The 25,361-nt window shown below is 44.6% G+C and overlaps 12 protein-coding genes and 1 non-coding gene across 13 annotated transcripts; 5 read left to right on the forward strand and 8 right to left on the reverse strand.

Moving 5' to 3' along the window:
• Window positions 1-123: 123 nt before the first annotated feature.
• PUMCH_001830 (uncharacterized protein) lies at window positions 124-2,715 on the reverse strand (the record flags this gene model as incomplete). Its single annotated transcript, XM_063020865.1, has 1 exon — window positions 124-2,715. The coding sequence occupies one exon, from the start codon at window positions 2,713-2,715 to the stop codon at window positions 124-126; it is 2,592 nt and encodes an 863-aa protein (XP_062876935.1).
• Window positions 2,716-3,744: 1,029 nt separating this feature from the next.
• On the reverse strand, window positions 3,745-5,196 carry PUMCH_001831 (uncharacterized protein; the record flags this gene model as incomplete). The annotated part of the gene is made up of 1 exon (XM_063020866.1): window positions 3,745-5,196. The coding sequence occupies one exon, from the start codon at window positions 5,194-5,196 to the stop codon at window positions 3,745-3,747; it is 1,452 nt and encodes a 483-aa protein (XP_062876936.1).
• Window positions 5,197-5,956: 760 nt separating this feature from the next.
• On the reverse strand, window positions 5,957-8,845 carry PUMCH_001832 (uncharacterized protein; the record flags this gene model as incomplete). The annotated part of the gene is made up of 1 exon (XM_063020867.1): window positions 5,957-8,845. The coding sequence occupies one exon, from the start codon at window positions 8,843-8,845 to the stop codon at window positions 5,957-5,959; it is 2,889 nt and encodes a 962-aa protein (XP_062876937.1).
• Window positions 8,846-9,944: 1,099 nt separating this feature from the next.
• On the forward strand, window positions 9,945-11,348 carry PUMCH_001833 (uncharacterized protein; the record flags this gene model as incomplete). Its single annotated transcript, XM_063020868.1, has 1 exon — window positions 9,945-11,348. The coding sequence occupies one exon, from the start codon at window positions 9,945-9,947 to the stop codon at window positions 11,346-11,348; it is 1,404 nt and encodes a 467-aa protein (XP_062876938.1).
• Window positions 11,349-11,561: 213 nt separating this feature from the next.
• PUMCH_001834 lies at window positions 11,562-11,649 on the forward strand. The gene has a single exon. It is a non-coding gene; the product is annotated as a tRNA-Lys (tRNA).
• A 444-nt stretch (window positions 11,650-12,093) lies between these two features.
• Window positions 12,094-13,977, forward strand: PUMCH_001835 (uncharacterized protein; the record flags this gene model as incomplete). The annotated part of the gene is made up of 1 exon (XM_063020869.1): window positions 12,094-13,977. The coding sequence occupies one exon, from the start codon at window positions 12,094-12,096 to the stop codon at window positions 13,975-13,977; it is 1,884 nt and encodes a 627-aa protein (XP_062876939.1).
• A 126-nt stretch (window positions 13,978-14,103) lies between these two features.
• PUMCH_001836 (uncharacterized protein) lies at window positions 14,104-15,573 on the reverse strand (the record flags this gene model as incomplete). The annotated part of the gene is made up of 1 exon (XM_063020870.1): window positions 14,104-15,573. One exon carries the CDS (start codon window positions 15,571-15,573, stop codon window positions 14,104-14,106), a length of 1,470 nt encoding a protein of 489 aa, XP_062876940.1.
• A 646-nt stretch (window positions 15,574-16,219) lies between these two features.
• PUMCH_001837 (uncharacterized protein) lies at window positions 16,220-16,849 on the reverse strand (the record flags this gene model as incomplete). The annotated part of the gene is made up of 1 exon (XM_063020871.1): window positions 16,220-16,849. The coding sequence occupies one exon, from the start codon at window positions 16,847-16,849 to the stop codon at window positions 16,220-16,222; it is 630 nt and encodes a 209-aa protein (XP_062876941.1).
• Window positions 16,850-17,204: 355 nt separating this feature from the next.
• Window positions 17,205-18,248, reverse strand: PUMCH_001838 (uncharacterized protein; the record flags this gene model as incomplete). The annotated part of the gene is made up of 1 exon (XM_063020872.1): window positions 17,205-18,248. The coding sequence occupies one exon, from the start codon at window positions 18,246-18,248 to the stop codon at window positions 17,205-17,207; it is 1,044 nt and encodes a 347-aa protein (XP_062876942.1).
• Window positions 18,249-18,568: 320 nt separating this feature from the next.
• Window positions 18,569-20,131, reverse strand: PUMCH_001839 (uncharacterized protein; the record flags this gene model as incomplete). Its single annotated transcript, XM_063020873.1, has 1 exon — window positions 18,569-20,131. The coding sequence occupies one exon, from the start codon at window positions 20,129-20,131 to the stop codon at window positions 18,569-18,571; it is 1,563 nt and encodes a 520-aa protein (XP_062876943.1).
• A 1,190-nt stretch (window positions 20,132-21,321) lies between these two features.
• Window positions 21,322-22,455, forward strand: PUMCH_001840 (uncharacterized protein; the record flags this gene model as incomplete). The annotated part of the gene is made up of 1 exon (XM_063020874.1): window positions 21,322-22,455. One exon carries the CDS (start codon window positions 21,322-21,324, stop codon window positions 22,453-22,455), a length of 1,134 nt encoding a protein of 377 aa, XP_062876944.1.
• A 310-nt stretch (window positions 22,456-22,765) lies between these two features.
• On the forward strand, window positions 22,766-23,908 carry PUMCH_001841 (uncharacterized protein; the record flags this gene model as incomplete). Its single annotated transcript, XM_063020875.1, has 1 exon — window positions 22,766-23,908. The coding sequence occupies one exon, from the start codon at window positions 22,766-22,768 to the stop codon at window positions 23,906-23,908; it is 1,143 nt and encodes a 380-aa protein (XP_062876945.1).
• A 63-nt stretch (window positions 23,909-23,971) lies between these two features.
• PUMCH_001842 (uncharacterized protein) lies at window positions 23,972-24,496 on the reverse strand (the record flags this gene model as incomplete). The annotated part of the gene is made up of 1 exon (XM_063020876.1): window positions 23,972-24,496. The coding sequence occupies one exon, from the start codon at window positions 24,494-24,496 to the stop codon at window positions 23,972-23,974; it is 525 nt and encodes a 174-aa protein (XP_062876946.1).
• Window positions 24,497-25,361: the final 865 nt, after the last annotated feature.

Raw genomic sequence — 25,361 nt, forward strand, 5'->3', positions numbered from 1 at the left:
CGATTACTACCCATGACAAGATTCACTAAACTACTTTCTGGTACGAGAAACGAGGGCTACAATTGGTTCTAGTGCTTAACTTCAAAATTTGATTTAGAATCGAATCTATTATGCATTTAAAATCTAAGTATGGCAATTCATTCCTTGGAAATTCTCACAAAGAGCGGTGTCAATGCTCACCTTGTTCACAGGTTGCTCCAGCAAGGATTCTAGGCTAGACAGCGTCCCGCCACGACTCATCCCAGATAATTCAAAGCTGGACAGGTCAGAGCTGGAAGTCGAGGACTGCTGCCTAGAGTGCATTGCCCGCTCGTTTGCACCTACTCTATCATAGGACAATGGTGAAAGCGATGGTCTTGCCCTATACGATGGTGCCCTTGAGTTGTAAGCAGGCGCTGGATCCTTAAACGTATCAAGATTGAAAGAGGGAACTTGGTTGTCTGATGAAACCGAAAGCTTGCGACGTGGTGAAGGTGTGCCTGACACGGCCTCTTCAAATGAAGGAAGACGCTCTTCGTCCTCGAAACTCAATTGTCGAATGGAAACTCCGTTGTTGTTATACTGAGGGATGCGGAAGCTAACATCTCTGTCTGCCATTGGCATTGTTTCCAAAGCCGCACTTTGGGCCTCGTAATGTGGCAACTGCACCGACGCTTCATTGCATTTTGAACTGAGCAAAACAAGAGGGGTATCGACGACAATCTCGTAGTGATGAATCCTACCACGGTCTTTCATGTCAGGCTTAGAAACCCTAAATGCCACTTGCAAACGATGACTAATTTGAATATGCTTAAAATTGGAGTCGGGAGAAAGTGCCTTTGAAGCCACCGTTGAGCCCTCGCTGATGTTGATATCCGTCGCGGAGGCAAAAGAGGATGAATTAACCTTAATGTTGCTTCTCTTCGAGGTAGCAGTTGGGCTTCCTTGATGAATCACTTGAGTCTCCAAAGACCCTATTACAGGAGAGGAGATAACATCCGGGTTCAAGTCTAAGTCAGCCTTCGAAACAGAATTATTCCGTGAAGTCATATCAATCGATCTTGATCTTTCCAAATCAGAAGAAGAAGTCAATAGCACCTTATCCGCAGTGGAAGTGAGGAAGGGCAAAGCGACATTGACGTCAACAGGTGAAGAAATGAAGACTTCATCCGAATCTTGAGATTTGGAACTTGTTTCGTAACACGCATTGAGTAAATTGTTGTCTTTACACTTAATGACCTCTGATTTAAAAGGTTCCGCAATTGTATAGTTTGGTTTCTTCTCCTTGGTTCTCAATTCACACAAGGGAATCACTCTATCTTTTGGCTTCAATCCTCTCATCTTGGATACACAATTGGATTCACCGTCATACTCGTAGGCTTCTCTAGAGTCCAGTGACAAATATGTTGTGCGCTCCAAGATATTGAATTTGACTCGTTTCAATACAACGTTTTTCGCCATCGGAATAAGTTTGACATTAATGATATGCTCTGATCCCAAAGAAATATATTTGCGAGGGAAAGTGATGGTGTAATGCAAAGCGTCGTTCCACACTCTGCTGATATGAATGGGTTTATCAGAAATAGAATTTGCAAGCGAAGGTGGAGTTCTCACCATTGGCAATTCGTAGGTGGCTTTGGCTGCACCTTTGCGCAACAGGTGAGGATTTTCAATTGGTGTTTCAATTGATAATTGATGTTTAAGTGAGCCATGAATCGATCTAACGGTGGCGGGTATGTTGCTGGGAAGAATTATGGGAAGTAAAAAAAGATAAAGACCAGCTTTATGATCATGAACAACAGAGTTTGGGGCAATCTCTGGGCCATTTCTAAGATCCAACGGTTCGTTCAAGCGATAGAACACGTTGCGCTTAGCTAGGTCTTCAGATGTTGTACGTTTATCGCTGCGGTCGTTCGAATTGACATTGCTGATGAAGTAGTCTGCCTCGTCAAGGTTCAAATTCCATGTATGCGAGGCAATGCTGTAGATCTCTCTCTGTGGGAAAATGCTGCCGTTGGCTTGGTCAGTCCACTCAGTTTCAACTTGGGACAGAAGCTCCACGCGTACGGAGCCCAACTGCAAGTTCTCATTTTCCACCTCTATAATCACAGCGAATAGATGAGGGATCAGGGATTCTGCATCAATATCACTGATAAGATAGTTCGAGGAGGCAAAATCTCTACTTCTTTCTTGCAAATTGGCTCCCGAGCCGCCCTCCGGTACAATTGTCTCCGTATCTTGGAGGTCGGCAGACAGATTCTCGTCCGGCTCCGGCTCGCCTTCATCCAAAATGGATACATTAGAACGTGCCGCCGGCAAATACACGCAGTCGCTGGAGTTGGCAATGTGGACTTTTAGAGAGGACGAGGCTGAGGTTCCAGTCACGGTGGTATCCAAGGATATCGGCATGTGGACCCCCGAGTCCTCTAGAATATGCATGAGTTTTCGGAGAATGACATATGATGTTTCCTGTCGTATAAGTTTCTTCGCTTCTTTCTTCGATACGCTGCGCGACCTCAGTCGGCTCAGCATCCGATCTACCAGCTCAGCCCGTCTCATGACCGCACTCAAACTGCCGGAGTTAACTGAGTCAACGGAAAAGATCGCAGCATTGGAATTTCGTCTTTCTACGGGTGTCGACAGGAACTGGCCCGTCGGCAGTATCAGAGACAGCAGTGGCTCTGACAGTCTACGCATAAAGCTATCTTTGAGCTTATATAGTGAAAAACTACCCATGATGATGTGTAGATATAAAAAACGAACTGGATTCTGTGAACAGGATGCGTCCTAAATATATACACGAGGATAATTTGGTCCCGGAATCAAAATTAGTTTTGCCACCGAGAATTCGGGTTGGGGAGGGGGATCCTAGCTACGAATGAGTCAGGATGCGATAGGATGCACTAAAGAGTAAGTTGTTCCGATCGGAGTAGATACGAAGGGTATTCTGGGGAAAAATGGGGGAAAATGTGGAGGAACACTGGCGGTATATAAAGGGGGTTGCGCCGGGAAAAGCCAATATAAAGTTGAAGAAAAAAGAGGTCGTGGACCAAGAATAATGTCTGACAATTGCTGGAGCTTCGAATCTTGTTCGCTTTACATCCTGTGCATATCCTGTGTATTACTATGTGGGGCAGTGGGTGCAATTAATTTTTGTTAAGAGAAGCATGGCAGGTAGTCTCCGGAAAGCAAGCATCCTGCAGGTCCTGCAGCAAGAATGGGACTCAGAAAACCGGTTTGGTTAGTAAGTCATGGAAACGTTGAGGTCGACCAATTGCAGCCTGGGCGGAGAAAAAACAAATTGGCTTGGGACCAGACTACCGAACCGCCCCTTTTTTCTCTGCTGATGTATCCGTCAATCATGACGGTGCTTCCCCTCGGAGTCAGGAAGCTCTGCCGAAAATGCAGTAGTGCGCCTGGAGGAACGAGACACCAGTCTAGACACAGGTGGGTGCTCAAATAAGGTAAGGACTGCGGAATATGGCGGAATGGCGGCTACTTTCGTCGTAGAATGAGCCGCAAGGAGAATACGAACTATAATTTTGCAGCCATTGAACCCAATCTGGTAATCATGGCGAAAACCCATTCTCAAGAGATACCCATTGTTGGACACCATACAAGGCTCAAAATCGTCACTCTTTGTAGTACATGTTCCGGGTTTGCATCTAGGACGAGCTAATAAGTGTGAAGGCTTAGGCAATTCTTGAGACGCATCTTGGTTTGAAGAGATGATGAGGCTGAACTCCGCCACGATGAGAATTTTCGTTAGTGTTCTCCGAATCGCGTTTCGACGTACGATTTATCTTTCAGAAGCACTGTGAGTACCTTGGGGAGCACCTCGACTTGTATAGGTTCCACAGGAAAAGACTCTCCATCAATCGAAATGTAATGGTGTTTTGGATCTACACGAGGAACTAAACGATAAGCAGTGACCTTTGCGTGACGCACCTCATCGTGGTGGACATGGCCACCATTCGACACGTTGAGAAGAAGGTTGGTATAGTCTAGAACAGACATCTTACTGTTGAATAGTAATAGATCCATGCACCCATCGTCGGGAATCGCAGCAGGAAAGAACTGTGCATCTGTCAGGACATAGGGCATGTTTCCGACGTAAAAAATGCTCAAGTTGTCCATTTCTTGGGAGGGAAGAGCCTTCCAATCATCTGGAATCGACGAAGTGATTGATGGATACTTGGAGCGCAATTCTTCAGACGTCACCTCTAAGACTTCTGTGGTGACTTTGGAATCCTGATACTTATTGTACAGCCTGAAGTGGTCCTTGATCTGCTGCTTGTTCTCAATAGCGTACTTCACGTACAAGTCGCACGGATACCTTGCCTTGGTGAACACTTTGTAGGCAAGGCCCAACTCGAAGCGTACCGGGCCCATCCACCGGAGATGCTCGGTTCCAATGTCGGAATCTGCGATGGCGCCGTACGCCTGGGACAAAAAGGAAAGGAAAGTGTTGTCTCTTTGTTGTAACAACATGACGTCCATCTTCATTGTTGACAGCTTGAGCATTTCAAGCGTAGCCAATCCGGAATCGCATGTTCCATATGTGCTCAAGGAGAACGCGTTACCAGACCCGCAAGGGAGTTGGGTCACAGCAAGTTTGTTGAATGCGTCGGCGCTATCTTGACGTTTGTACAAACCATTGATAAATTCGTGCGGTATACCATCACCTGAGCAGCACGCGACAATGTCGTATTTGGAAATGTCCACCTCCTGTCCGATCTGCATGGCATGCTTGGAATGGGTTGTTTCGATGCAAGTGAACTGGGTGCGAGCAGCACGCAATATAGGTTCTATCTGGCTCTTGTAAATAGCCGCACCATCGCCCTTTCCACCCTTCGTATTGAGCAAAAGAAGAATCCGCGGCTGGTGGAAACTACCAGTATACGCGGCACTGAGTATCTGAGAAGCACACCGTTCGCTGCTCTGGTAGCCTGCCTCTGAGAGCTGGACGAAGATCAGTTTCATTTTGTGGAGTTTGCTGATGAGCGTCACATAGCTGATCTCGAACACGTCTTCTGTGTCCGCCACTGGCGAGCACCACACTATGCTGTGGTATGGAATATGAGACACCTCTTCCGTTGCAGCCGGCCAGCAGATATACGACAGAGACGTCGTTTCATTGGACAAGCGCCAGGTGATATGGATACCATCGTCGACCAATGCTCCTATGGCATTTGGTAGGAGAGATTCGGATGGCATTTTTGGAAGTTGAATGACTAGTAAATAGCTTAATAGCTGGTGGATCTTCTCTTAGATGAATATCAGATCAACACCGTGGGACTTGACAGATCGGGTAGCAATTAGCAGGCGCTTGGAAACACAACGATTGAGAAACAAAAGAACGAAAAATCGGCCGGATTTCTTAGCTAGAATGTGCGTTGCTGGTATGCATTGGAGAATATTGGGGGATAAGGCAGATAAGCTTTCCTTGGATTCGAGCGCCATCCCGGTGTGCATAAGTTGCGCGTGGCATACCTTGGCAAGTTGTGGTCCAGGGTCTTGGATCTGAGATGCGACGGAATTGTGATTTGGCAGTGATCCTGGGATGTTGCTACAGAAATTATTGCAGTGTTGGGATAATACGTACGAAGTGTGTGCTTATTATTTCGTGGATTTTTTTTGTTTGCAATTTTTGTTTCTGGTCCTGTTAAGTTGTCTGTGTTCTGCTTTCGAAATGCGAAATTCCGGAACTTAACGAATTCCGAACTTTTGAATGCATATGGTTTCTGAAATTTCCAGAGTATACCATTCTGAGATCAGTCATGTATGTTGTGTTGTTTCGTGTCTCGTGCTTTTATAATTCTTTTAAGGAGATTATGGTAGGTTTAATGCCGTGGAAAATGTGCTACAAACTAGAGTTTAGAACTCGGATTGAATCTTACCTGTCCTGCTCGTGATTCATAGACCTTTTTTTTTCTATTGCAAATTCGTTTTATATATATCATTCAAATGTAGCGCATTACTCAATATCATCTACCAAATCCTCACCGCTCAAGGTAAACGGTTCTGGAAGAGGAGCCTCGGTGATGTTCATTTGTCTGACAGTCTTGATAATCTCCACTGGCTCTCCAGGCTTTGTATCAGCGAGTACAATTATACCTCCGGCACCCCGGAACTTTCTAATTGGCACAAACCTTTCATCCTTTGAGAATGATACAAAATTAGCTTGGTTTGGCAAGACCCTCGAAAAATTACTGATCTTGTATGGCACTTTCAGGTATCTGATGGTGTTAGGCTCAAATGAAGTAACTTTTGGTGCATTAGATTTCTCGTCCTTTTCCTCGGGCTTGCTCGAAGCTTCATCCTTTCCTGTAGATGTTTTACTTTTGTTTTCATCCGCTTTTGGTGCGTCAACCTCCATTGCATCTTCTTTCTCATCCTTGGATTTCTTAGCCTGTTGCTTCTTGGCTCTGGCTTTAGCCCTGATTGTAGTCGACAAGACAGCCTTTGTGATTTTGTCTGGTTGCTTCTCCTTAGCCTCCTCAACCTTGGGAGGGTATTGGAAATATTCTGGCTTACTCTGGACATTCAAGTCAAACTTTGGCACTTTGAGGTCGGAATTAACACCAATGATGGCAGTTGGTGTGAATGAGAGCGAGAGGAAATGAGCAAATGGATACCAGAACCATGATTGGGCAAAAATCGCAAGTCCGACGACAGCTTTGACATTTAATGTGTTGGTAGTTGGGTTCTCCAAGTTGATGGTCACATTTCTGCCACCAGCATCGATGATACCTTGGGCAAGAGTGGCTCCGAATTTGGCTAAAGCGTCTTCGTGCTTGTTCTTGATGGTATCCAGGTACAACTTGTGGAAATCCTTTACCTTAGGATAGACTGTCTCGTTTTGCTGGATCAAAATCATTGCCGAAGCTTGCAAAGCACCTTGACGAACAAAGTCGACGGAATCTTTAGTCAATGGCTCCAAAACCTCCAATGCAGCTGGGAGAGCTCTTCCACCACAAGCAATTCCCAAGGCCATGGCCGTACCATAACGAACATGCGGGTTGTGAGATTGAGACAACAATTCGACGATTTGAGGAGCAGCGGTGTGGTCGCGAATCAACAAGAATCCAAGACCGAGGACAGATGCTCTACGAACATCATCAGATGGATCAGAGACAGCAAAGTGCAACAATTTTTTGATGGCTTCATTGTTTCCTGTACCGGCGTAAGCCAACGAGAGAGTGAATACACCACCATATCTCAAAATTGGGTGTTCTTGGTCCAAGAGTTTATCAATGATGCCCATTGCCTCATCTTCTCTACCGAAATTGAGTAAAGCAATACCCACGGCCAAGCCGCGAATGATGTGCTCGTGTTGAGTCTCTTGAGCATATGTGAACATATCATTGATTGCCTCGGCATTACCGGATCCGAGCATGACTAATCCCATAGCCAAACCAGCTGCCTGACCAGAGACAGCAGAGTCCGAGTAAAGGACGACCTTCAAAGCTTCGTAGAGGCTCTCGCTATTGCAGCCCATACCAGCAACACCGCACCCGAGACAGGCACCATGCAACATGACATCTGAGTCCATGCTTCCAGCAGCATTGCCATGTTCGAGAACAAACTTCTTAAGGTAGTCAAGCGTACTTCTGCCATGGCCGGCAAAAATGAGGCCAAGAGCAAACAATGAACCACCCTTCGTGTATGGAGAACCAGTTGTTTCTGGCAAGTATGGTTTCAAAATGCTCAAGCCTTGGGACAAGTTACCCTTGTGAATGACACCCAATGCAGCGGTGGCAGAAAACTTGGACCAGTTGCATGCTTTGTTCAACCACTCCAAGTTCTTGCGGAAGAATGAGTCGTCAGTGGTACCCATGTGCATGTATGCGTTGGAGAAGGTGATTGCGGAGTGGAAAATAGAATTGCGACCATCCAACAAGCTTTTACTCGTGTTCAAAATGGACACATCAATGCTCTTGTTGTTGTGAAGAAATGTGATGTTCAAGTCGCAAGTTGGCACACCTGACAATATATGTAGCAAACGCTTGGCCACAGGATCAGTGGAGTCGAACTTCTCGTCTTTGGAGAGGGTCTCAGTGACATTCACAAGAAGTTCCTGGGAGGCGGAATTGACCAAGTCAAAAGCACCCTGGTAAGCTACCAAAGACTTACCCTCGTGGACGAGAGTACGGAACACGCGGGCGGCCAATTGTGCATCATTCAATTGGACAAGAATGCGGAAGATTGTGAAGAAGTCGGGGTTTTCTTGTGCTTCCAACTGCGCAAACAAAGCTTGCAACACTTCAGTGCGGAACGAGGCATTTGGAAGAACTTGCTTGGCACTCAGCAACACATAAGTAATTAGCAGGCTGCCAACCTCCTCATCTTTGGCCAACTCAGAGCTGAGAATACTGCCCACAATGTCCAACCGATAACTCTCCAAGGCAATGCCCAAGGCAAGCTTCACATCTCCTGCTTTGAGGCACTTGTGGACCATATGCTCGAACACAGCCAAGAGTCTCTTATCAGGCTCGGCAGCGTTTTGCAGAATATAGGCCTTGCTGGACTCTACGATGTACAAGTCAATGCAGTGAGAAACAATGGTTTCCACATACTGACTCTTCTCCTCGACGTCAAACTCGGGGCCAGAGCGAAGCGCGTATTTGACTGCAGACTCGAAATCGCCCAAGTTGTAGTACACCTTGGAAATGACAAGCGCAGCCAAGTTGTGGTTGGCGAAGGCGTCGTCCTCGGAGAGTTCCTCGAGGTCTACCAAGTTGTTGGCGATTTCCGCCCAAAGCTGGTGAGCAACGCCATTGAGCGAGGTGAGGGCATGGGACTTTAAGCTCGGGTCATGCTCTGAGAGCAACGCGAGGTACGGGGCTGCGGTTACCAATGCCATTGAGTATGTATTGGATAAGTGGAGTTGGGAGGTGGTTTTTGCTCGCCGCCACTAAGTACGGGGAGAGAGAGATTGGTGCACGGGTGTGGACCCCGAGTGAGATCTGAGGACACATGAAAAAGGGAATTGTTCGTCTTTACTATGTAAGTTTTTTTCAATATTATATTTTTTTGATTGAAGTTAAATAGTCGGCGCAATTGTGCTATTCAGTGCAGTCTCTTTTTCAACGGAAGTAACGGTAGTTGCACAACTGCGTAGTTCATACGGTATCTATATTGGTTTGAGAAGGGTAGCATCATTACTGCTACTGGTTGTTGCACTGGCTTTGAGGTGGAGGGTTCCCGATTCTGTGGACTATGGAGCTTTTTCGTCGTCTTTGGCCCAAGATCGAAAACGACGATGTCGACGTCTATTTAATTTTTTGTTCTTCGCAAAATCTCAAATTCTGATTCTTGTTCTTGTAGTCATTCTCTAAACGCACCGCTGTAAGACTGACCTTATTCTCATCACAATTTTGAACTTTCAGTGAATTTCAAGAGGACTTGATTTTGTTCAAATGTTTCTAGACCAATTCATAATTCCCTTTGTTGCTTCTACGTTTTGCTCTCTGACCTACCTGGTTCAGAAGTCTTCTGTGAAGCATGAACAATTTAGATGTGTCAAGTATAAGCGTCAATCGCCCAATTTTGCTCATAACCTTCTTTCACTTACACGAGTCAAGATTACCCCTACATCAAATTAGTCGTCCCGCACACCAGATTCCGGCTCGGTGAGCCTGTCCGAATCTGACTGAGATCCTTCATCTAATTAATTAGTAGTCCACACTAAACACACAAAGCAGAGCGCCAACCCCACTATAAAACACCTACAATTAGCAGAAATCAAAAATTCACAAACTAAAAACCTCAATCCAAACAGAAATGAAAAAAGCTTTCCGGAAAATTCCGTCCCGAGGCAATTCTCAGGGGTTCCCCTAGATGTCTGCTCATTTTTTGGCAAACTGCACGTGACTAGCGTCAATGAAAATTGTGAGTAACCCAATTACACATATATATCCTTTGGCAAGTCCTTGTTACTACCACCAAAAAAACACTTCACAATGTCCAATCCTCAAGACATCGCCTCCACCTTCAAGAGAGCCATGAGCTTCAACGAGAGCGGTTCTCAGAACGCTGTTTCGACCTCTCCCACTCAATCTTACTTGAGCCAGTACAACACCTTGTCCCACAAGACTTCCAAGGCCTTGAAGCCATTCTCCACCGGAGATATCAAGATCTTGTTGTTGGAGAACGTCAACGCCACTGCCATCGACGTCTTCAAGAACCAGGGTTACCAGGTCGAGTTCTACAAGTCCTCTTTGCCTGAGGAGGAGTTGATCGAGAAGATCAGAGACGTTCACGCCGTGGGTATTCGTTCGAAGACCAAGTTGACCGAGAAGATCTTGAAGCACGCCAAGAACTTGGTTGTTGTTGGATGTTTCTGTATCGGTACCAACCAGGTTGACTTGGAGTACGCCGCCAAGTCTGGTATTGCTGTCTTCAACTCGCCATTCTCCAACTCCAGATCCGTGGCTGAGTTGGTCATTGCTGAAATCATCACTTTGGCCAGACAATTGGGTGATAGATCCATTGAGTTGCACACTGGTACCTGGAACAAGGTCTCGGCCAAGTGTTGGGAGATCCGTGGTAAGACTTTGGGTATTGTGGGTTACGGTCACATTGGTTCCCAATTGTCTGTGTTGGCTGAGGCTATGGGTATGAACGTCATCTACTACGACGTCACCATGATCATGGCTTTGGGTAACTCCAAGCAAGTCGACACTTTGGACGAGTTGTTGCAAAGAGCTGACTTCGTCACCTTGCACGTTCCTGCCACCGCTGAGACAAAGAACTTGTTGTCCACTCCACAATTCGCTGCCATGAAGGATGGTGCTTACGTCATCAACGCTTCCAGAGGTACCGTTGTCGACATCCCTGCTTTGGTTGAGGCCATGAAGGCCGGCAAGATTGCTGGTGCTGCCCTCGACGTCTACCCACACGAACCAGCTAAGAACGGTGAGGGTCTTTTCTCCAACGAATTGAACGGCTTCGCTGAGGAGTTGTGCTCCTTGAGAAACGTCATCTTGACTCCTCACATTGGTGGTTCCACTGAGGAGGCTCAATCTGCCATCGGTATCGAGGTCAGTAGCGCCTTGACCAAGTACATCAACGAGGGTAACTCCATTGGTGCTGTTAACTTCCCAGAGGTTGCTTTGAGAGACTTGGACTTGGACCAAGCCAACTCTGTCAGAGTGTTGTACATTCACCAGAACGTTCCAGGTGTCTTGAAGACTGTCAACAACATTTTGTCGAACCACAACATTGAGAAACAATTTACCGACTCTCGTGGTGACGTTGCATACTTGATGACCGACATTTCCGATGTCGACATCTCTGACATCAAGTCTTTGTATGAGCAGCTAGAACAAACTCCATACAAAATTGCCACCCGTTTGTTGTATTGAGTTCTTTCATGCCATTTGTTTCAACCCTATAATATTATAGAATTATTTCAACGTCTTTTCTAGCTAATAAAAATCTTTTTAGATTGATTGTAGAAGCAACAGAGATCGATATAGCTTGGTAAGAAAGTGCAGTCTTGATTTTTTTTTTAAGTGTTAAGACATTTTACTTCTAATTGGTCTAATTAAACTAGTGTTTTCCACTCAACAAGAAATGCCTGGTTAGCTCAATCGGTAGAGCATTTGACTCTTAAACATCATAAGGTCAATCAAAAGGTTGCGGGTTCGAGCCCCGCATCGGGCTTCCTTTTTTGGACCCTCAGTGCTTCAGAAAACCCTTTGTAACTTCTATTGAGCTCTAAGGATATCTGCCCTTCATTTCCTTAAGTTCCTTTTTGGTTCATGTTCATGGCATCAGCCAAGAACCCAATCTATAGAAGGGACAAATACGAGAGTATAGATTGTATCTTCACGCCAAATCGCCTAAATTAATACTGTTCAATTTAAGATATCTGATCTCAAAATAAAAATCGCTTGTATTTCTTTATCTCCTCTGTGTACATGCATCATCTCATGTAAACATCCATACATACACAGTCCCCTAGCATCCCCTATAAGGAGCACACATGTGTGCATAATTCCAACCAGTTTAGACCAATCTCATATATATCATACTAATTTCCCTTCTTCACTAATCCTTTTCTCTGACTAATTCACTTCTTTCCACTATTTTCCCAAGATCTTCGCCATGGATACCTCCATTGCCTCGTCTCCCCAAACTCCAAAAACAGATCCGTTCACAATCGCAGCTCCTGCTTCAGAGGTGAGTCTAGCGACAAGAGTCCGTGTTGTTTGCCGCGTGAGACCACTCACAGAAACTGAAGCGCTAAGAGAAACTCGACTCATAGAAGCTGTGGATGATAAGACAGTATGTCTACAAGAGAAAGAGACGCCCAATGTTTTTACTTATGACTCGGTATTCGATGAACATGCAACACAGGAAGATATTTATGCGTCGGTGGGACAAAAGACCTTGGCCGATTTGTTCAAGGGGTTCAATGGAACCATTCTAGCGTATGGCCAAACCGGAGCTGGCAAATCACATACAATGATGGGGCCAGGTGATGGCAATGATCTCGATAGGGGTATTATACCTCGAGTAGCCGAAAACATATTCACGCACATTCTTCAAAGCTCCGATGAAGTGGAGTATACCGTAGGACTCTCTATGATGGAAGTGTATAAGGAACACATTTTCGATTTGCTCGACCCCCAACCAAAAGATTTCTTAATTCACGAGGACAAATTGAACGGTATCCATGTACGTGGTCTATCACAAGCTTTTGTGTCGTCCTCGTCTGAAATGGCCTCTGTTCTCAAACAAGGTTGCAAGAATAGAAGAACGGCCTCTACCAATATGAACACAGACTCTTCCCGCTCGCATGCTATTCTGCAGATTATCCTTACACAAAAAGATGTCACGAGCGGTGAAATTCGTCGTAGCAGCTTGTTTTTGGTTGACTTGGCTGGCTCCGAAAAGGTCGATCGCTCAGGTGCCACTGGCATCACGCTAGAGGAGACAAAGAAAATTAACTTGTCACTTTCCGTCCTCGGGCTTGTGATCAACTCTTTAACGGACCCTAAGGTCAATCACGTTCCATACCGCGACTCCAAGCTCACCAGAATCCTTCAAGAGTCACTTGGAGGAAACTCACGAACAACTTTAATCATAAACATATCGCCGGCTTCCGGCTCTTATTATGAAACGCTTTCCACTCTTCGTTTTGGAAGTCGCGCGAAGAAAATCAGGAATTCTGTCCACATAAATACTGAGCTCAGCGTTGATCAGCTAAAAGGTCGCATTTCTTTACTCGAAAAAAGAAACAAATACCTCGAAGAACAACTTGAACAATATCAGTCAAAAGGCAAACTCACAGTCGAAGATGCCAATAGCTTACAAAGTACTGGCGCGGTAACTCCTCTGCACGTTAGACACAAATCATCCAACTCAAGCTTCAATGGCCTGCGATACTCGATGCTGCCGATGCGCAGTAATGAAAACATGGTGTCTTTTCAAGATGAATTAAAGCGAAAGGACGAAAAGATATCTCTGCTCGAACAAGAGCTTCTCCAACTCAAAATGGCTAGCCTCACTTCCCAGCACAATGAAGATCTGAAACTCTTCAAGCTAGAATGTGCGCTCTACAAACTCAATGACAAACTCAGTGATGTTGAGCTCATCAATACTAATCTTCGAAAGCATTTGCAGATCAGTGAAAAAATAATAAAAACTCGTGGAGTAAAGATCGATAAGCTTCGTGAGTTGGTATCAGAGCAGCAAGAGCAGGTCAATCGAGAAAGTTATCATTTTGAGAATAAACTTAAAATTCTCAAGGATAAGTTTGATGCTCAGAAGTTCCATGAGACTTCGAAGGGTTTTGCGGAAGATTCTTTTGATATGGATCTGACGCAGGATTCGATTGAACACGACGACATTTTCCATAGAACTCCAGAGAAAAATACTGGCCATCGGGCAAATTTTGTTCAGGGATCACCCGGGTCACCAAAGATGGGACTTAATTTACGGATTGTGAAGCCATTGCGAGGAGGCGTCAAATTAAATGATGCATAAATAACGTTTAGATGAATTAATAGAACTTTATAATGACTACCTGTGTTTTCCAATACATAGTGTGCATTCTTTTTAAAAATCAGTTGTTGTACAAATTAGCTTCCGTTCTTTTAGGGGGCCAATTAATTAAGCTTGAATGGTGTTTTCACTTGCAGCGAAAGAGTACAAACTTGCTGTCTCCATCTCATCCTCGTCTTTACCCTCACTAATTTCATTCCAAGATGCAATGGTTAAAACAACAAATCCGACAATCACCAATGAATTACCTAATATTTGTTTTGGTCCCAATGCATTGTCAAAAAGGATCCATTCGACAATACCAGTTACAAAGATTGTAACAAGGGAACTCACAGAGGATAAGACTGGATTCGTAAGAGCCATCAATGATAAAAACAGGACAGAGAAAAGAAGGTTGCAGAGCATAGAGCAGAGTATGTAAATCCAAATTTCCTTGGTATGTTCACCATATCCAAACAAGTTGAACGTTTTAACTTTGGTGATATCCAAAAGAAATAAGAGAGGTACAAGTGTAATAAATGTGATGATACTGATCAATCCCATCGCAAAATTTGCAAAAGTCACCTGTCTACGAGCGGTGATGACCTTAGACAAATGATCAGCAATACAGACGTATTTTTTGTAGATCACCTCGTAGTAACCGTAGAGAATAGCGCCAATGGTGATGAAGATATTACCCCAGAGTCTGTATGGGTATTGGTCATTCAGGTCTTCGCTATCAGCTCCAGAATAAGCAACAATGAACACACCCGACACAGCAATGACGACAGAAGATGCTTTCAACCAAGAGAACTTCTCATTGAGAATAGGAATTGCGAACGCATAGGCTGTGAATGCAGAACAGTTGTAAATGGCGGTGACATCCGAAGCGTAAGTTAATGACATGGCTGCGTGCCACATAAATCCTGCAATGTTGACGACAAAAGACACGATTGCAGATTTGATGAAGACATATCTAAAGGCAGGTGTAGAAATAAATTGGGAGACGCACTTCCAGATAGCTGAAGAGTTGGAGATACGATTATTCTTAGACACCAAGACATCCAAGTTATGGGTCGAAGTGTCCTGGTTGACATTGGCCTCATAAATCAAAATGCTTGTGTGGTATACATTGTGAATCTGTTTCACAATCGACTTCTTGAAGTACTTGTAGAGAGATGTGGGTTGTTCCTCTGGACGTCTTGACATCTCAAACGAGGCGGTAGGGTTCCGCATATCTCTAGCCAGGGCATTCGTCTGCTCAACAAGCTGCTCAAAGTCCAGCAAGAGCGCGTTGGCGTCGGTGGGAGCCTTGCGGGAACTCAGAGGGTTTCTTGCTTTCTGAATGGTCCGGTAAATGGCCACGGTAAGCACCTGCAATGGCCACAAAACCCACCAGGACCCGTGAGTTGCCGTCAACATTATGATTGGCTCTTCAAATCCCAACAAATAAGCTTGACTGGTGAACTCGGTTTGTGCAACAAAGCTTGCTACTGAGAGTAGGAAAAGCAAAACCACAGAGATGATTTTTGTGCGGGAAGCGCCTTGAACTGAACGCACGGAGGCATTGCTTTGCAGGTTGAGTTCTGTGATGGCCATAGTATGTGTGTATGCTTATTCAATAAAAGAGGGAGTTTAGGTCGATCAACGAAAGGAACCAGAGTGGAAGGGGAACTGTGGAAAGAATGACTGGAACGGCAGGCAATATGTACTTGTGTATCTGGCCATATACCTATTTGGGGAGAATAGACGGGGAATGATTGGATTAGCAAGGTCCAATAGTGGTCTGAAATGAGATCGTGTGGGTGTGCCAAGTATAGAAAGTGTAATTAGGACCCTGCCATGGAAAGGGCCTGCGGGAACAAGGATCTTTTTGGTGTTTGAAATTATTAAGTACGCCTTAATTGTAAGATGAGTTGCTCTAGTATGTGTACGGTTTTTTTTATTTTTTTTCTGAAAAGGTTTGAAGGGATGTGTGGTCTATGCTGTATGTGAATTGGTACGTACCTGATGAGATGAAATTTATGATTATTAGTAGAAATCAAAGTTCAACCAACAGTTGTTCTTCCGTTATTCTATAATGAATTATTCGCTTAGAGTTACGTGTTTCGACGCGTTTAGCTTAGGATCGCAGAGACTCAGCGCTGGGCTCGAATACTATCATGAATGAAGGCGTAAGCTTGTAAGCGCTGAACTCAAAAACTATCATGAATATAGGAATGAGCTTGAATGCCAAATCCATCTCCTAATCACTGTCACTCTCGTACTCGCTACTGGCTGCGCTTTCATTTTCTGGTGGATTCGAATCCTCGTCAGCGACACCATACACCCTCTCTGAGACCTCTCCTCGCTCAACATAGAACAGTCGAGGTGCCAAATACGGAATTTTGATGTCGACTATGCGTTCTTGTTCCACAAGATCGTCAACCCATTCGTCCATGCATTTGATAGAGTAGTGTATTGGCACTCCATCAACAAGGCGAAAGCTTTTGTCTTGAAAGCGTAGTTTGCGATAATCCGTTATGTATCGATCGAAGAAACTGAAAAACGTGCTGCCCGTGACCATTCGGCAATATAGAAGCGTCATGGCGGTTAAGTACTTAAACTCATTGTATCCATTCTGCGTAAGATATAACTCCAATATTTCTTTAGAAGGTTCAATTTCCAAAAGCCTCACTAATGAGCATAAAAAGGGACTAGGTCTGTTGTTTGAATCTGTACCTCCGATGAAATGTACGTGCTCCGCAATCACTGATAGGATGGTTTGTTCGTTTGTGAGATGTAGATATTGCTTGTAAAACAATGAGTCCTGGACTCGGTGACGGATGATTGGCTCGACTAGACTGGCCTTGTTAGAAACATTTCGTTTATCCATTGAGTGTATTCGGGATTGCCTTTGTCATTCAATTCATTGACGTATTATTTTAATATTCAAGATGAATCGCAGTTTACAGCGAAAATGGTGGAGACCATAAAAACATAATACTAAATTAAAAAAAAAATGTACAGTACTAAGAAACAGGAAGATAATCGACAAACTTTACGTTGTTTAATTTTTCATTAACATAAAAGTCATGTTCTTAAACTCTGTGTAATTGCTTCAAGAAACGACAAATTGACCATGCGAATGCAATTCATCTAGTTTCCGGGACTTGGATCGTGCAATCAAACCCAGATTTACACATATCCAATTTAAATTGTATCAAATTATTCAAAATAATAAACTTCTACTACTCATCCTCCTTCAACTCGACCTTTCCCAACTCAGTGATCAAGCCACCAAGTCTAGCACTGGCCATGTCGAAGAAGTCCTTCTGTGCCTGTGCGAAAACTTTGAGAAGATTGACATTCGTGGAAGGAGTCAAAAGCTTTCTCATCTCAACCACAGCTACTTCAATGGCGCTCACAAACTCATCTTCCTTCTCAATGAGCTTCTCATCCTCCTCTTCTTCCTGAGCACTGGCTCTGTACACATCGAATTCAGAGCGGGCTGCGTAGACCTTCTTGCGCAACTCATTGACTTTGATGAACTGGTCGTTCAAGACAGCCACCAATTGAGAGTTGAAACCAGTCATGATAGCCTTGTCCTGATCCAAGCGGGCAGAAGCAATTTCAACATATGCGGATGAAACTTGCAACAAGGCAAATCCCAAAGCGCTACCGGATTCAGAAAGCTCGCGGCTATGTTCGGAAGTGATGTGGGCAAGACGGCCATACAATGTCTTAGGAAGAACGGCTGGTGTCACCTGTATTTGAGCAGAGTCAGACTCGGCTGGAGTGTCGACCTGTTGACCCAAAAGCACCTTCTCCATGTCCTGCGGAGTGGCAACGTTCTTCAATTGATTCAACTTGTTTGTGAACATCAGGCTGACATTGGTCTCCTTCAACTTGGAAAAAGCAGAGTTTCCTGGTGGAAAGTCGTAGCTGGGTGTAGCATATGTCTCGTCAGTGTAGTGGATCAAGTCCGTGTACAATTTCAAAAGAATGTCGCAGTTCTTCTCCAAAAGCACGTAATCTTCTGGCAATTCGCTAATCTCTACGCCAGACTCCGCGTGTGCAGTAGCCAATTGTTGGATCTGGGCCACCTGGGTCGAGATAAGGGTTTGTGTTTTGGCTGTGAGTGGTTGAATAGACTCCATCAAATGTTCAGAGTACTCTGAGACGGCTTTACCAGGGTTCGAGTTCTGGATAGACTTGGAGATGGCGTCCAAGTCAACCTTGCCAATCGATTCCTGGATTGCCTGGAAATTGATTTTGGGAAATGAGAAAGACATTGTGGTTGTAGTAGGAATACGGAATGTACCAGCCCTGTGTGTGGGGTGAGGAATAGTGTATCTGATTATTCTGGAATGAATGGGTAAAAATAGAAGTCAAGTTGTGGAATGATAGAGTTTGAGTTTTGAATTAGACCAATTTTTGTCTAATTTTCTGGAGCTTCATTTGTATCGTCAAGTAGCGGGACTCCTGGCTCCTTTCCTTGGTTTTGGACCCTGAAGTCCAAATTTGCAATGACGAAGGGCCACCAAAGTATTTTCTAAGTATTCATTCAATCTATAAAAATATTCCAAACTCGTCATTTCTTATCGTAAATTTTTTAAACAATCGGCAAGAAGTTACCAATAATCATCATTGGAATCCCGAAAACATCTCGCTTAAGGGTCCATATACAGCCTGTTCTGATCTTAACATCGCTGTTAGGAGTGAGTAGGGTGCATTCAGTCATAGTTGCTCCCAAGAAGTCTCCGAAAGCGATTTTCGAGAATAATTGGAAGTATTCCACCACGGATTGGTCATCCAACAATTCAACTATGAAGGTCGGCTTTGGACCCAAGAGTTGTTGCTGAGTCCAGCCAGTTAAGATGGTAAATTCCTTTCCAACATAGACAATCTCACCGGTTCTACGCCACACAATCGTGGGTGTGCCACTGATTTTGATGAAATTATCGTATGTCAATAGGGTCCTCTGAAAACACTGCTCCATAAAAATTAAATCAGACTCACGGAGGGAGTTGATACATGCAATGAATGACGGTCTATAGACAGCCATAGATTCAGCCATTTTCACCAATTTATCTTTTGAGAACCGACTCCGTAGATATGCGATTAACTTGTGGAAGCCGGGTGTGTACAGAAATGGCTTTGTGACGCGAGCATAGATTTCCTCTGGTTCTTTGAACTGAAGTCCTTCGCTGCGGTCATTGATGTGATCGCTTTGAGATACTCCGATGGTAAATGACGGATGCAGATTCGGATGCGAGGGGCGAAACATGTCAGCCGATTTTAACAAAAGGTCAACAACGCGGGGAAATAAGACATTTGGGTGTCTGTATGTAAATCCAAGCTGAAATTGATTGATTTTCGGATCGAAGGAGGGCGTGTCATCGGTCGGGAATGCATCTGAGGCATTGCGACCATTTTCATGATGCTGGTTTGTATCCGCAGTGTAGTTGTTATTTGCAAGAGTAGATGGGGAGTGTTTAGTCATGTTATAACCATGTGGTGATATCGCAGGAGACATTATCATCGAGTTCGGTGTGCCCTCTGTAGAGGTTGCCGAGTGGTTTGCATTGAACCCGAGTACATTTTCCTGAAGAATGCTGGACAAGGTAGAGTACTCTAAATCTGCCGCGGATGAAAGAAAATTGGTTCGTTTCTTCTCCTGCTGCGGCTGCGCATGTTTATGTGGCTTTGTGCGGGCTTGGATCTGATTTACCAGCTGATCTTGGATTGTCATTGGGGGTGCCAAAGCTTGGTCTTCCGATTTGACCGCTAGATTGGTATTTGGTGTGTACTCAGGCTGATGGATGTATCCTTCAACCGGGATGTTTCTATTGCTTTGGAATAACGGCTGAGGGTTATGTAGTAGGTAGTTCGGGAGCGAGTCGCTGTGTTGAAACATAGTAGCCTGAGGGAAGTCTGTTGTTTCCAGTGTTTCCAATTGTTTTTTCTGGTCCTTTATATCTGCGTTGTAGCTTTGGGAAAGGCCCATGTTATACATGTCTTCAGGCTGTTCACTTTCATTCGAACGCAGTCGCAGTAGAAGCTCGGGCGGTATATCAAGCATGTATTTTTTCTTTTTACGGGGTGCATCTTCGCACGAGTCGGCGAGGCCCTTCTGAACGCATCGTTGACAGGGACGAGAAGCATCGCATGTCATATGAGCCTTATGGCAATGATTGCAAGCCCAGGCTATTTTCTTCCTTTTCTGTAGTTAGTATCATGCAAAAATGATATCAATTGCACTGAAAACAAAGTGATCTGCTATTAAAGTGGGGTCCAAACTGGTTCTGAAATGAGATGAAGGCCACTCTAACAAGATGGAATCAGGAATAGACAATACAAAGACAAGCAAGAAACAATCTTGCATCGCACAAATCCAAGGTTTCTGTTTTAATATCTTGTCGCGAGGCCTTCTTGATGATTTCTATTGTATTGTAGCAGCATAGACTCAGTCAAGTCGGACTTTAGGTGGATAGTTCGGATAACAGCGGAGCACAGATACCACCGAGCAATGAAACTCCAGCAACAGGTATACATACGGGCTTTGCAGCCAGTCTTTCCGGCGCCATGGCAACAATTTGTAGACTGGTTGAGTTATGTGAGTCGTGCGACTAGTCTCGGAGATTACTAAACCAGTGTGCCGTCAGATACTGGGGTACAGGGTGTATTGGAATAGAACAAGTTGAGGGGATGATGATGATGCTGATGATGATGAAATTTTGTTTCATCCTATTAGACAATAATGTATGGATAAATTTTATCCCAATTTTGTTTGGGCTCTACTTTGAGTGGTACCTTTCTTTCCGTCCTTAGGACTGATTCTGACACACACTAAGAGACACTACTATGTATGCCTCTGATTCTTTTGAAATTCGATTTAGTTGTTGGAAACTAAATCCCAGGGCATAGTGTTATACAATATTTGTGATACTTGATGTCTACGATGAATGCGTGAAATTGACCATCTACTTCGACAAGTGTTTTGAGGACGAATGCAAACATCCAATGGTGTACTTCGTTAATTGATCTCTTCAGTGAATTTTAACTACTGCTTGTGTAAGAATTTCCATCGGCGAACCATTGTTTCCCAGTTGACTAGGTTTCGTCAGGTTCTCAGCCATTGGCGCTGCATCAGTCAATACATAAATGAAAATATCAAAAAAAAAGTTCGATTTCATTTAATCATTTATAAGCTCCTTCCAGACAATACCTTTTCCCTTTTAATTATTCAATATCTGCCCCTCAAATTACAAGACACTCGTTTTGCAGCCGGCTCACGTGACCAGCGCTACCAAATTTTCGTAGCATAGATCAAACCGTCATAACCCTCAACCACCACCACACAAAATGGCTTCATTCCTCTCCAAATTTACGAAGCTTCCTCTCAAAGACGTCTCCAAGGCACTCGACTCGGCTTTCCCAGAATTGTCCAATGAGGGAAAGGCCTTGGCCTCCCAGTTCCAAACTCTTTCCACTCGTTTCAGTGAACCTGAGTCTTTGGAGACCTTGAACACAAACTTGAAGAACAAGACCTTTGTCACCGGTAACACTCCAGCCAAGGCTGACTTGGACGTTTTCGTTAACGTTCTTCCTATCGCCTCCCAATGGAAATCTGCCGAGGAGCTTGCCAAGTTCAGACACATATTGAGATGGACTGACCTTGTCCAAAACGTCCTTGTTGAGGTTCCAGCAGAAGAGTCTTTGAAAGTCAACTTGGATGCTGAGGTTCCAAGAGAAATCAAGGAGAAGAAGAAGCCTGCTGCTGCCGCTGCTGCTGCCGCTGGTGGTAAGGCCGCTGAGCCTGCTTCCAAGAAGGAAGTAGCCGCCGACGAGTCCAAGAAGGCTGCTGGAAAGGGCCAAGCTCCAACTGAGGAGGAGAAGAAGGCCAAGGCCGAGGCTGCTAAGGCTAAGAAGGAGGCTAAGGCTAAGGCTAAGGCTGAACAACAGGCCAAGCAGGCTCCAGCTGCTCCCCCAACCCCAGGTATGATCGACTTCAGAGTTGGTTTCATTCAAAAAGCTGTTAAGCACCCTAACGCCGACTCTTTGTACATGTCCACCATTGACATGGGTGATGAAGAGGGCCCAAGAACTGTTTGTTCTGGTTTGGTCAAGTACATTCCATTGGAGGACATGCAAGAAAGATACGTTGTCTGTGTAGCTAACTTGAAGCCAGTCACCATGAGAGGTGTGAAGTCCTGTGCCATGGTCTTGTGTGCTTCTAACGAGGAGACTGTTGAGTTCGTTAACCCACCAGCCGGCTCCAAGCCAGGTGACAAGATCTTCTTTGAGGGCTTCAACTCGGAGCCAGAGAAGCAATTGAACCCTAAGAAGAAGGTATGGGAGACCGTCCAACCAGGTTTCTCCACCACTGAAAACTTCGAGGTCACTTACACCGAGGAGGGTAAGGCACCTGCTAAGTTGGTCAACGCCAAGGGCGAGCTTTGTAAGAACAGCACCATTGTCAAGGCCGATGTCAAGTAGTTATAGAGAAGTTCATTTGAGGCAACAAAAGGTGTTGTCCATAGTATATAATAAACGAAAGAAGGACGAATACAAGTCTACATAAGTGTAGAGAACAGCTTCAGAAAAGACATCAACGCAGAATAAAATTAGTATAAAATTTAGAAGAAATTACAATCAGACAACTCTAGTTGAAAAAAGTTTATCCGTAAAAATAGCAATTTATCCTCGTATTATTTTACCTATCTTGTTACTGGTTACCACTGTGAGATCATCTTACTCAAGTAACCTCATCGAAGAGAACTACATACATTCACACACAAATCCACAAATGAAACTCCTCGATAAAACAATAGCCCTAGAAAAAGACAAGAGTGGCTCGCTCTCCCTCATCCCCCAGGACAAGGAAGACTTGTGGCAACTCTACAATCTTATCCAAAAGGGAGACATGGTCGAGCTTCTGACAGTCAGAAACGTCAAGAAAACAGAAGGAGGCAAGGCCGAACGTGTCCATGTCCATTTGAAGCTCGCTGTAGAGAGCGTTGACTACGTTCCGTCCGATGAGGTGATGCGCATAAGAGGTAAGACGGTCGAACAGAACGAGTACGTGCCCAACCAGAGTTACCACACTGCAGAAGTGCAATTGAACAAGAAATTGAAGATCAACAAGGCGGAATGGGATGACATCAGTTATGGGATTGTCTTGGCTGCATCTTCTGTCGAAAAGAAGGCAGAGGTTGGAGCTGTGGTCCTCCAAGAAGGTGTTGCTCACTTGTGCTTGGTCACAGACACAATGACGGTTCTTAGGAACAAGATCGAGAAGGCGATCCCACGGAAGAGTCGAGATGCGGGTGGAAGCGCGCATGATAAATCAATTGCCAAGTTTTTGGACATGGTTCAGGCCACTGTCTCCAGAAACTTCGACTTTGAAAAATTGAAGGTGATCATTCTTGCGTCGCCTGGCTTCACCGCTGCGGCATTGCAGAAGGCCATTTTGGATGCGGCCGTGAAAGAAGACAACAAGGTCATCCTAAAAAACAAGTCCAAGCTTTTGGTGGTGCATTCTTCTACTGGGTATCTACAAGGCCTTGAGGAGGTCCTCAAAGACCCACTGGTGCAGAAGAACCTCAATGATACCAAATTTGCTCGCGAGGCTGCGGTTTTCGAGGATTTCCAAAGGAATTTGAACGAGGACGATGATAGGGCGTGGTACGGTCCCAAAGAGGTTGCCAAGGCGGTGGAGCTTGGGGCTGTCAAGTACTTGATGTTGACCGACTCCTTATTCCGCAGCGATGACATTGCAGCCCGAAAACATTACATTGCGCTCAGTGAGGAGGTTAAAAATCTGGGTGGCGAGGTTTTCGTGTTCTCTACCCTTCATGAGTCGGGAGAGCAGTTGGAGCGTCTCACTGGTGCTGCCGTGCTTCTAAAATATCCAATGAACCTCGAAGATGATGACGAGGACGAGGAATAGTCCTCCAAAGTGCTCGATTATCTTTAATTGTATTAATATGTACATGCCAATTTGCTCAGTCGTTTACAAGGCCAAGTCTTTCCAGTTGTAGTACCACTTCTGCCCACCACGCTTATAAATCAAGAAGTCTTGCATCAAACCTAGAGCGCAAGCCATCCCTGTGCCCTTCTTTACAAATTTTGCTTTCTGCACTCGGCTCATTTTCATATAGCTCCCGTACAAATACGTCAACGTTAGTCCAGAGACAGTGGTATTGAGAAAGTCAGTAGTTCCTCTCACATAATCCAACCCAGCTTCGAAGCCAAAAAAAGATGTCACAAATGCAGAGTACTTGATTCCTGTCCGCACTGCCTCTCGGCACCCACCGAAGATCATCACATAGTTCTTTTTCTTGTGGTAGAAGTACCATCCACCCACTGTTTTCGGTAATCTATGGGCATTTTCAGTGAGGTATCGAAGAGAAGTTAGCTTGATGCCGTCATATAGCCCCAGGGCTGCTCCGATCATTCCCCCCACAGTTGCAATGACGGCAATTCTATCTTTTGGTTTGAGATGAAGCCTCTCGTTTATGAGCTCTGGATCAGACATATTAATGCTAACGACTGCTATGAGCTGTCAATATAGGTATTATTATGAACGTGGTTCGAGTAGACACGCTTTGGTTGTATTTAACGAATATTTCAGTTGAGATTGTGGGATAGATAAAGGTGAGGTCAAAGAGGTGAGTTAAGTGGTGGTTGACAAGTTTGACCAAATAATGAAATAAATTATTAATTTATCCAACTACAGCAGAGGTCGATTTATTTGAGAGACGCTTTCTTACTGAATTGATGAACGTTGGGATATTTGGGCTATTGATGGTAAATAACAATTCATGAGACAAGATCACCAGTATGAATTGACTCTGTAAATCTGACAAACCCATATCAAAAACCACTGTAAATTTATACTACCTTTGTAGAACTTAGTTCCTTCTACGAGTTTAACAAGCTCATTTCGCTTACTTACACCACCTCTTGTCCTCATATTCATTTATAGTATTGACGGGTATTAGTTTATTGATCCAAGATCGACTTGACGAAAGCAACATAGTCAATCTCGCCCTCAGCAGTCACATTAACGCCCTTCAACAACTCGTCGAACTCGGCATCGGTCAACTTCTCGCCCACAGTGGTCAACACATAACGCAACTCACCAACACCAATGAAGCCGGTGTGCTCCTTGTCAAAAACCTGGAAGCCCTTGACAAAGTCCTCAGGAAGGCCCAAGGGCTTGAAGCCATCTGGTCTGTTGATGATCTTCTCGTAGGTCTCAAAGTCAAATTCGTTCAGGCCAACAGATTCTTGTAACTCAGCGATCTCAGCCAAGGTTGGGTTTTGGCCAATGGCTCTCAACAAGTCACCCAAGTGCTCGATTGGGATCTTGCCGGTGGCTTTCTTGTCGAAGAGAGCAA

The sequence above is a fragment of the Australozyma saopauloensis genome, chromosome 2 (assembly GCF_035610405.1).
Source record: "Australozyma saopauloensis chromosome 2, complete sequence".
Lineage (NCBI taxonomy): Eukaryota > Fungi > Ascomycota > Pichiomycetes > Serinales > Metschnikowiaceae > Australozyma > Australozyma saopauloensis.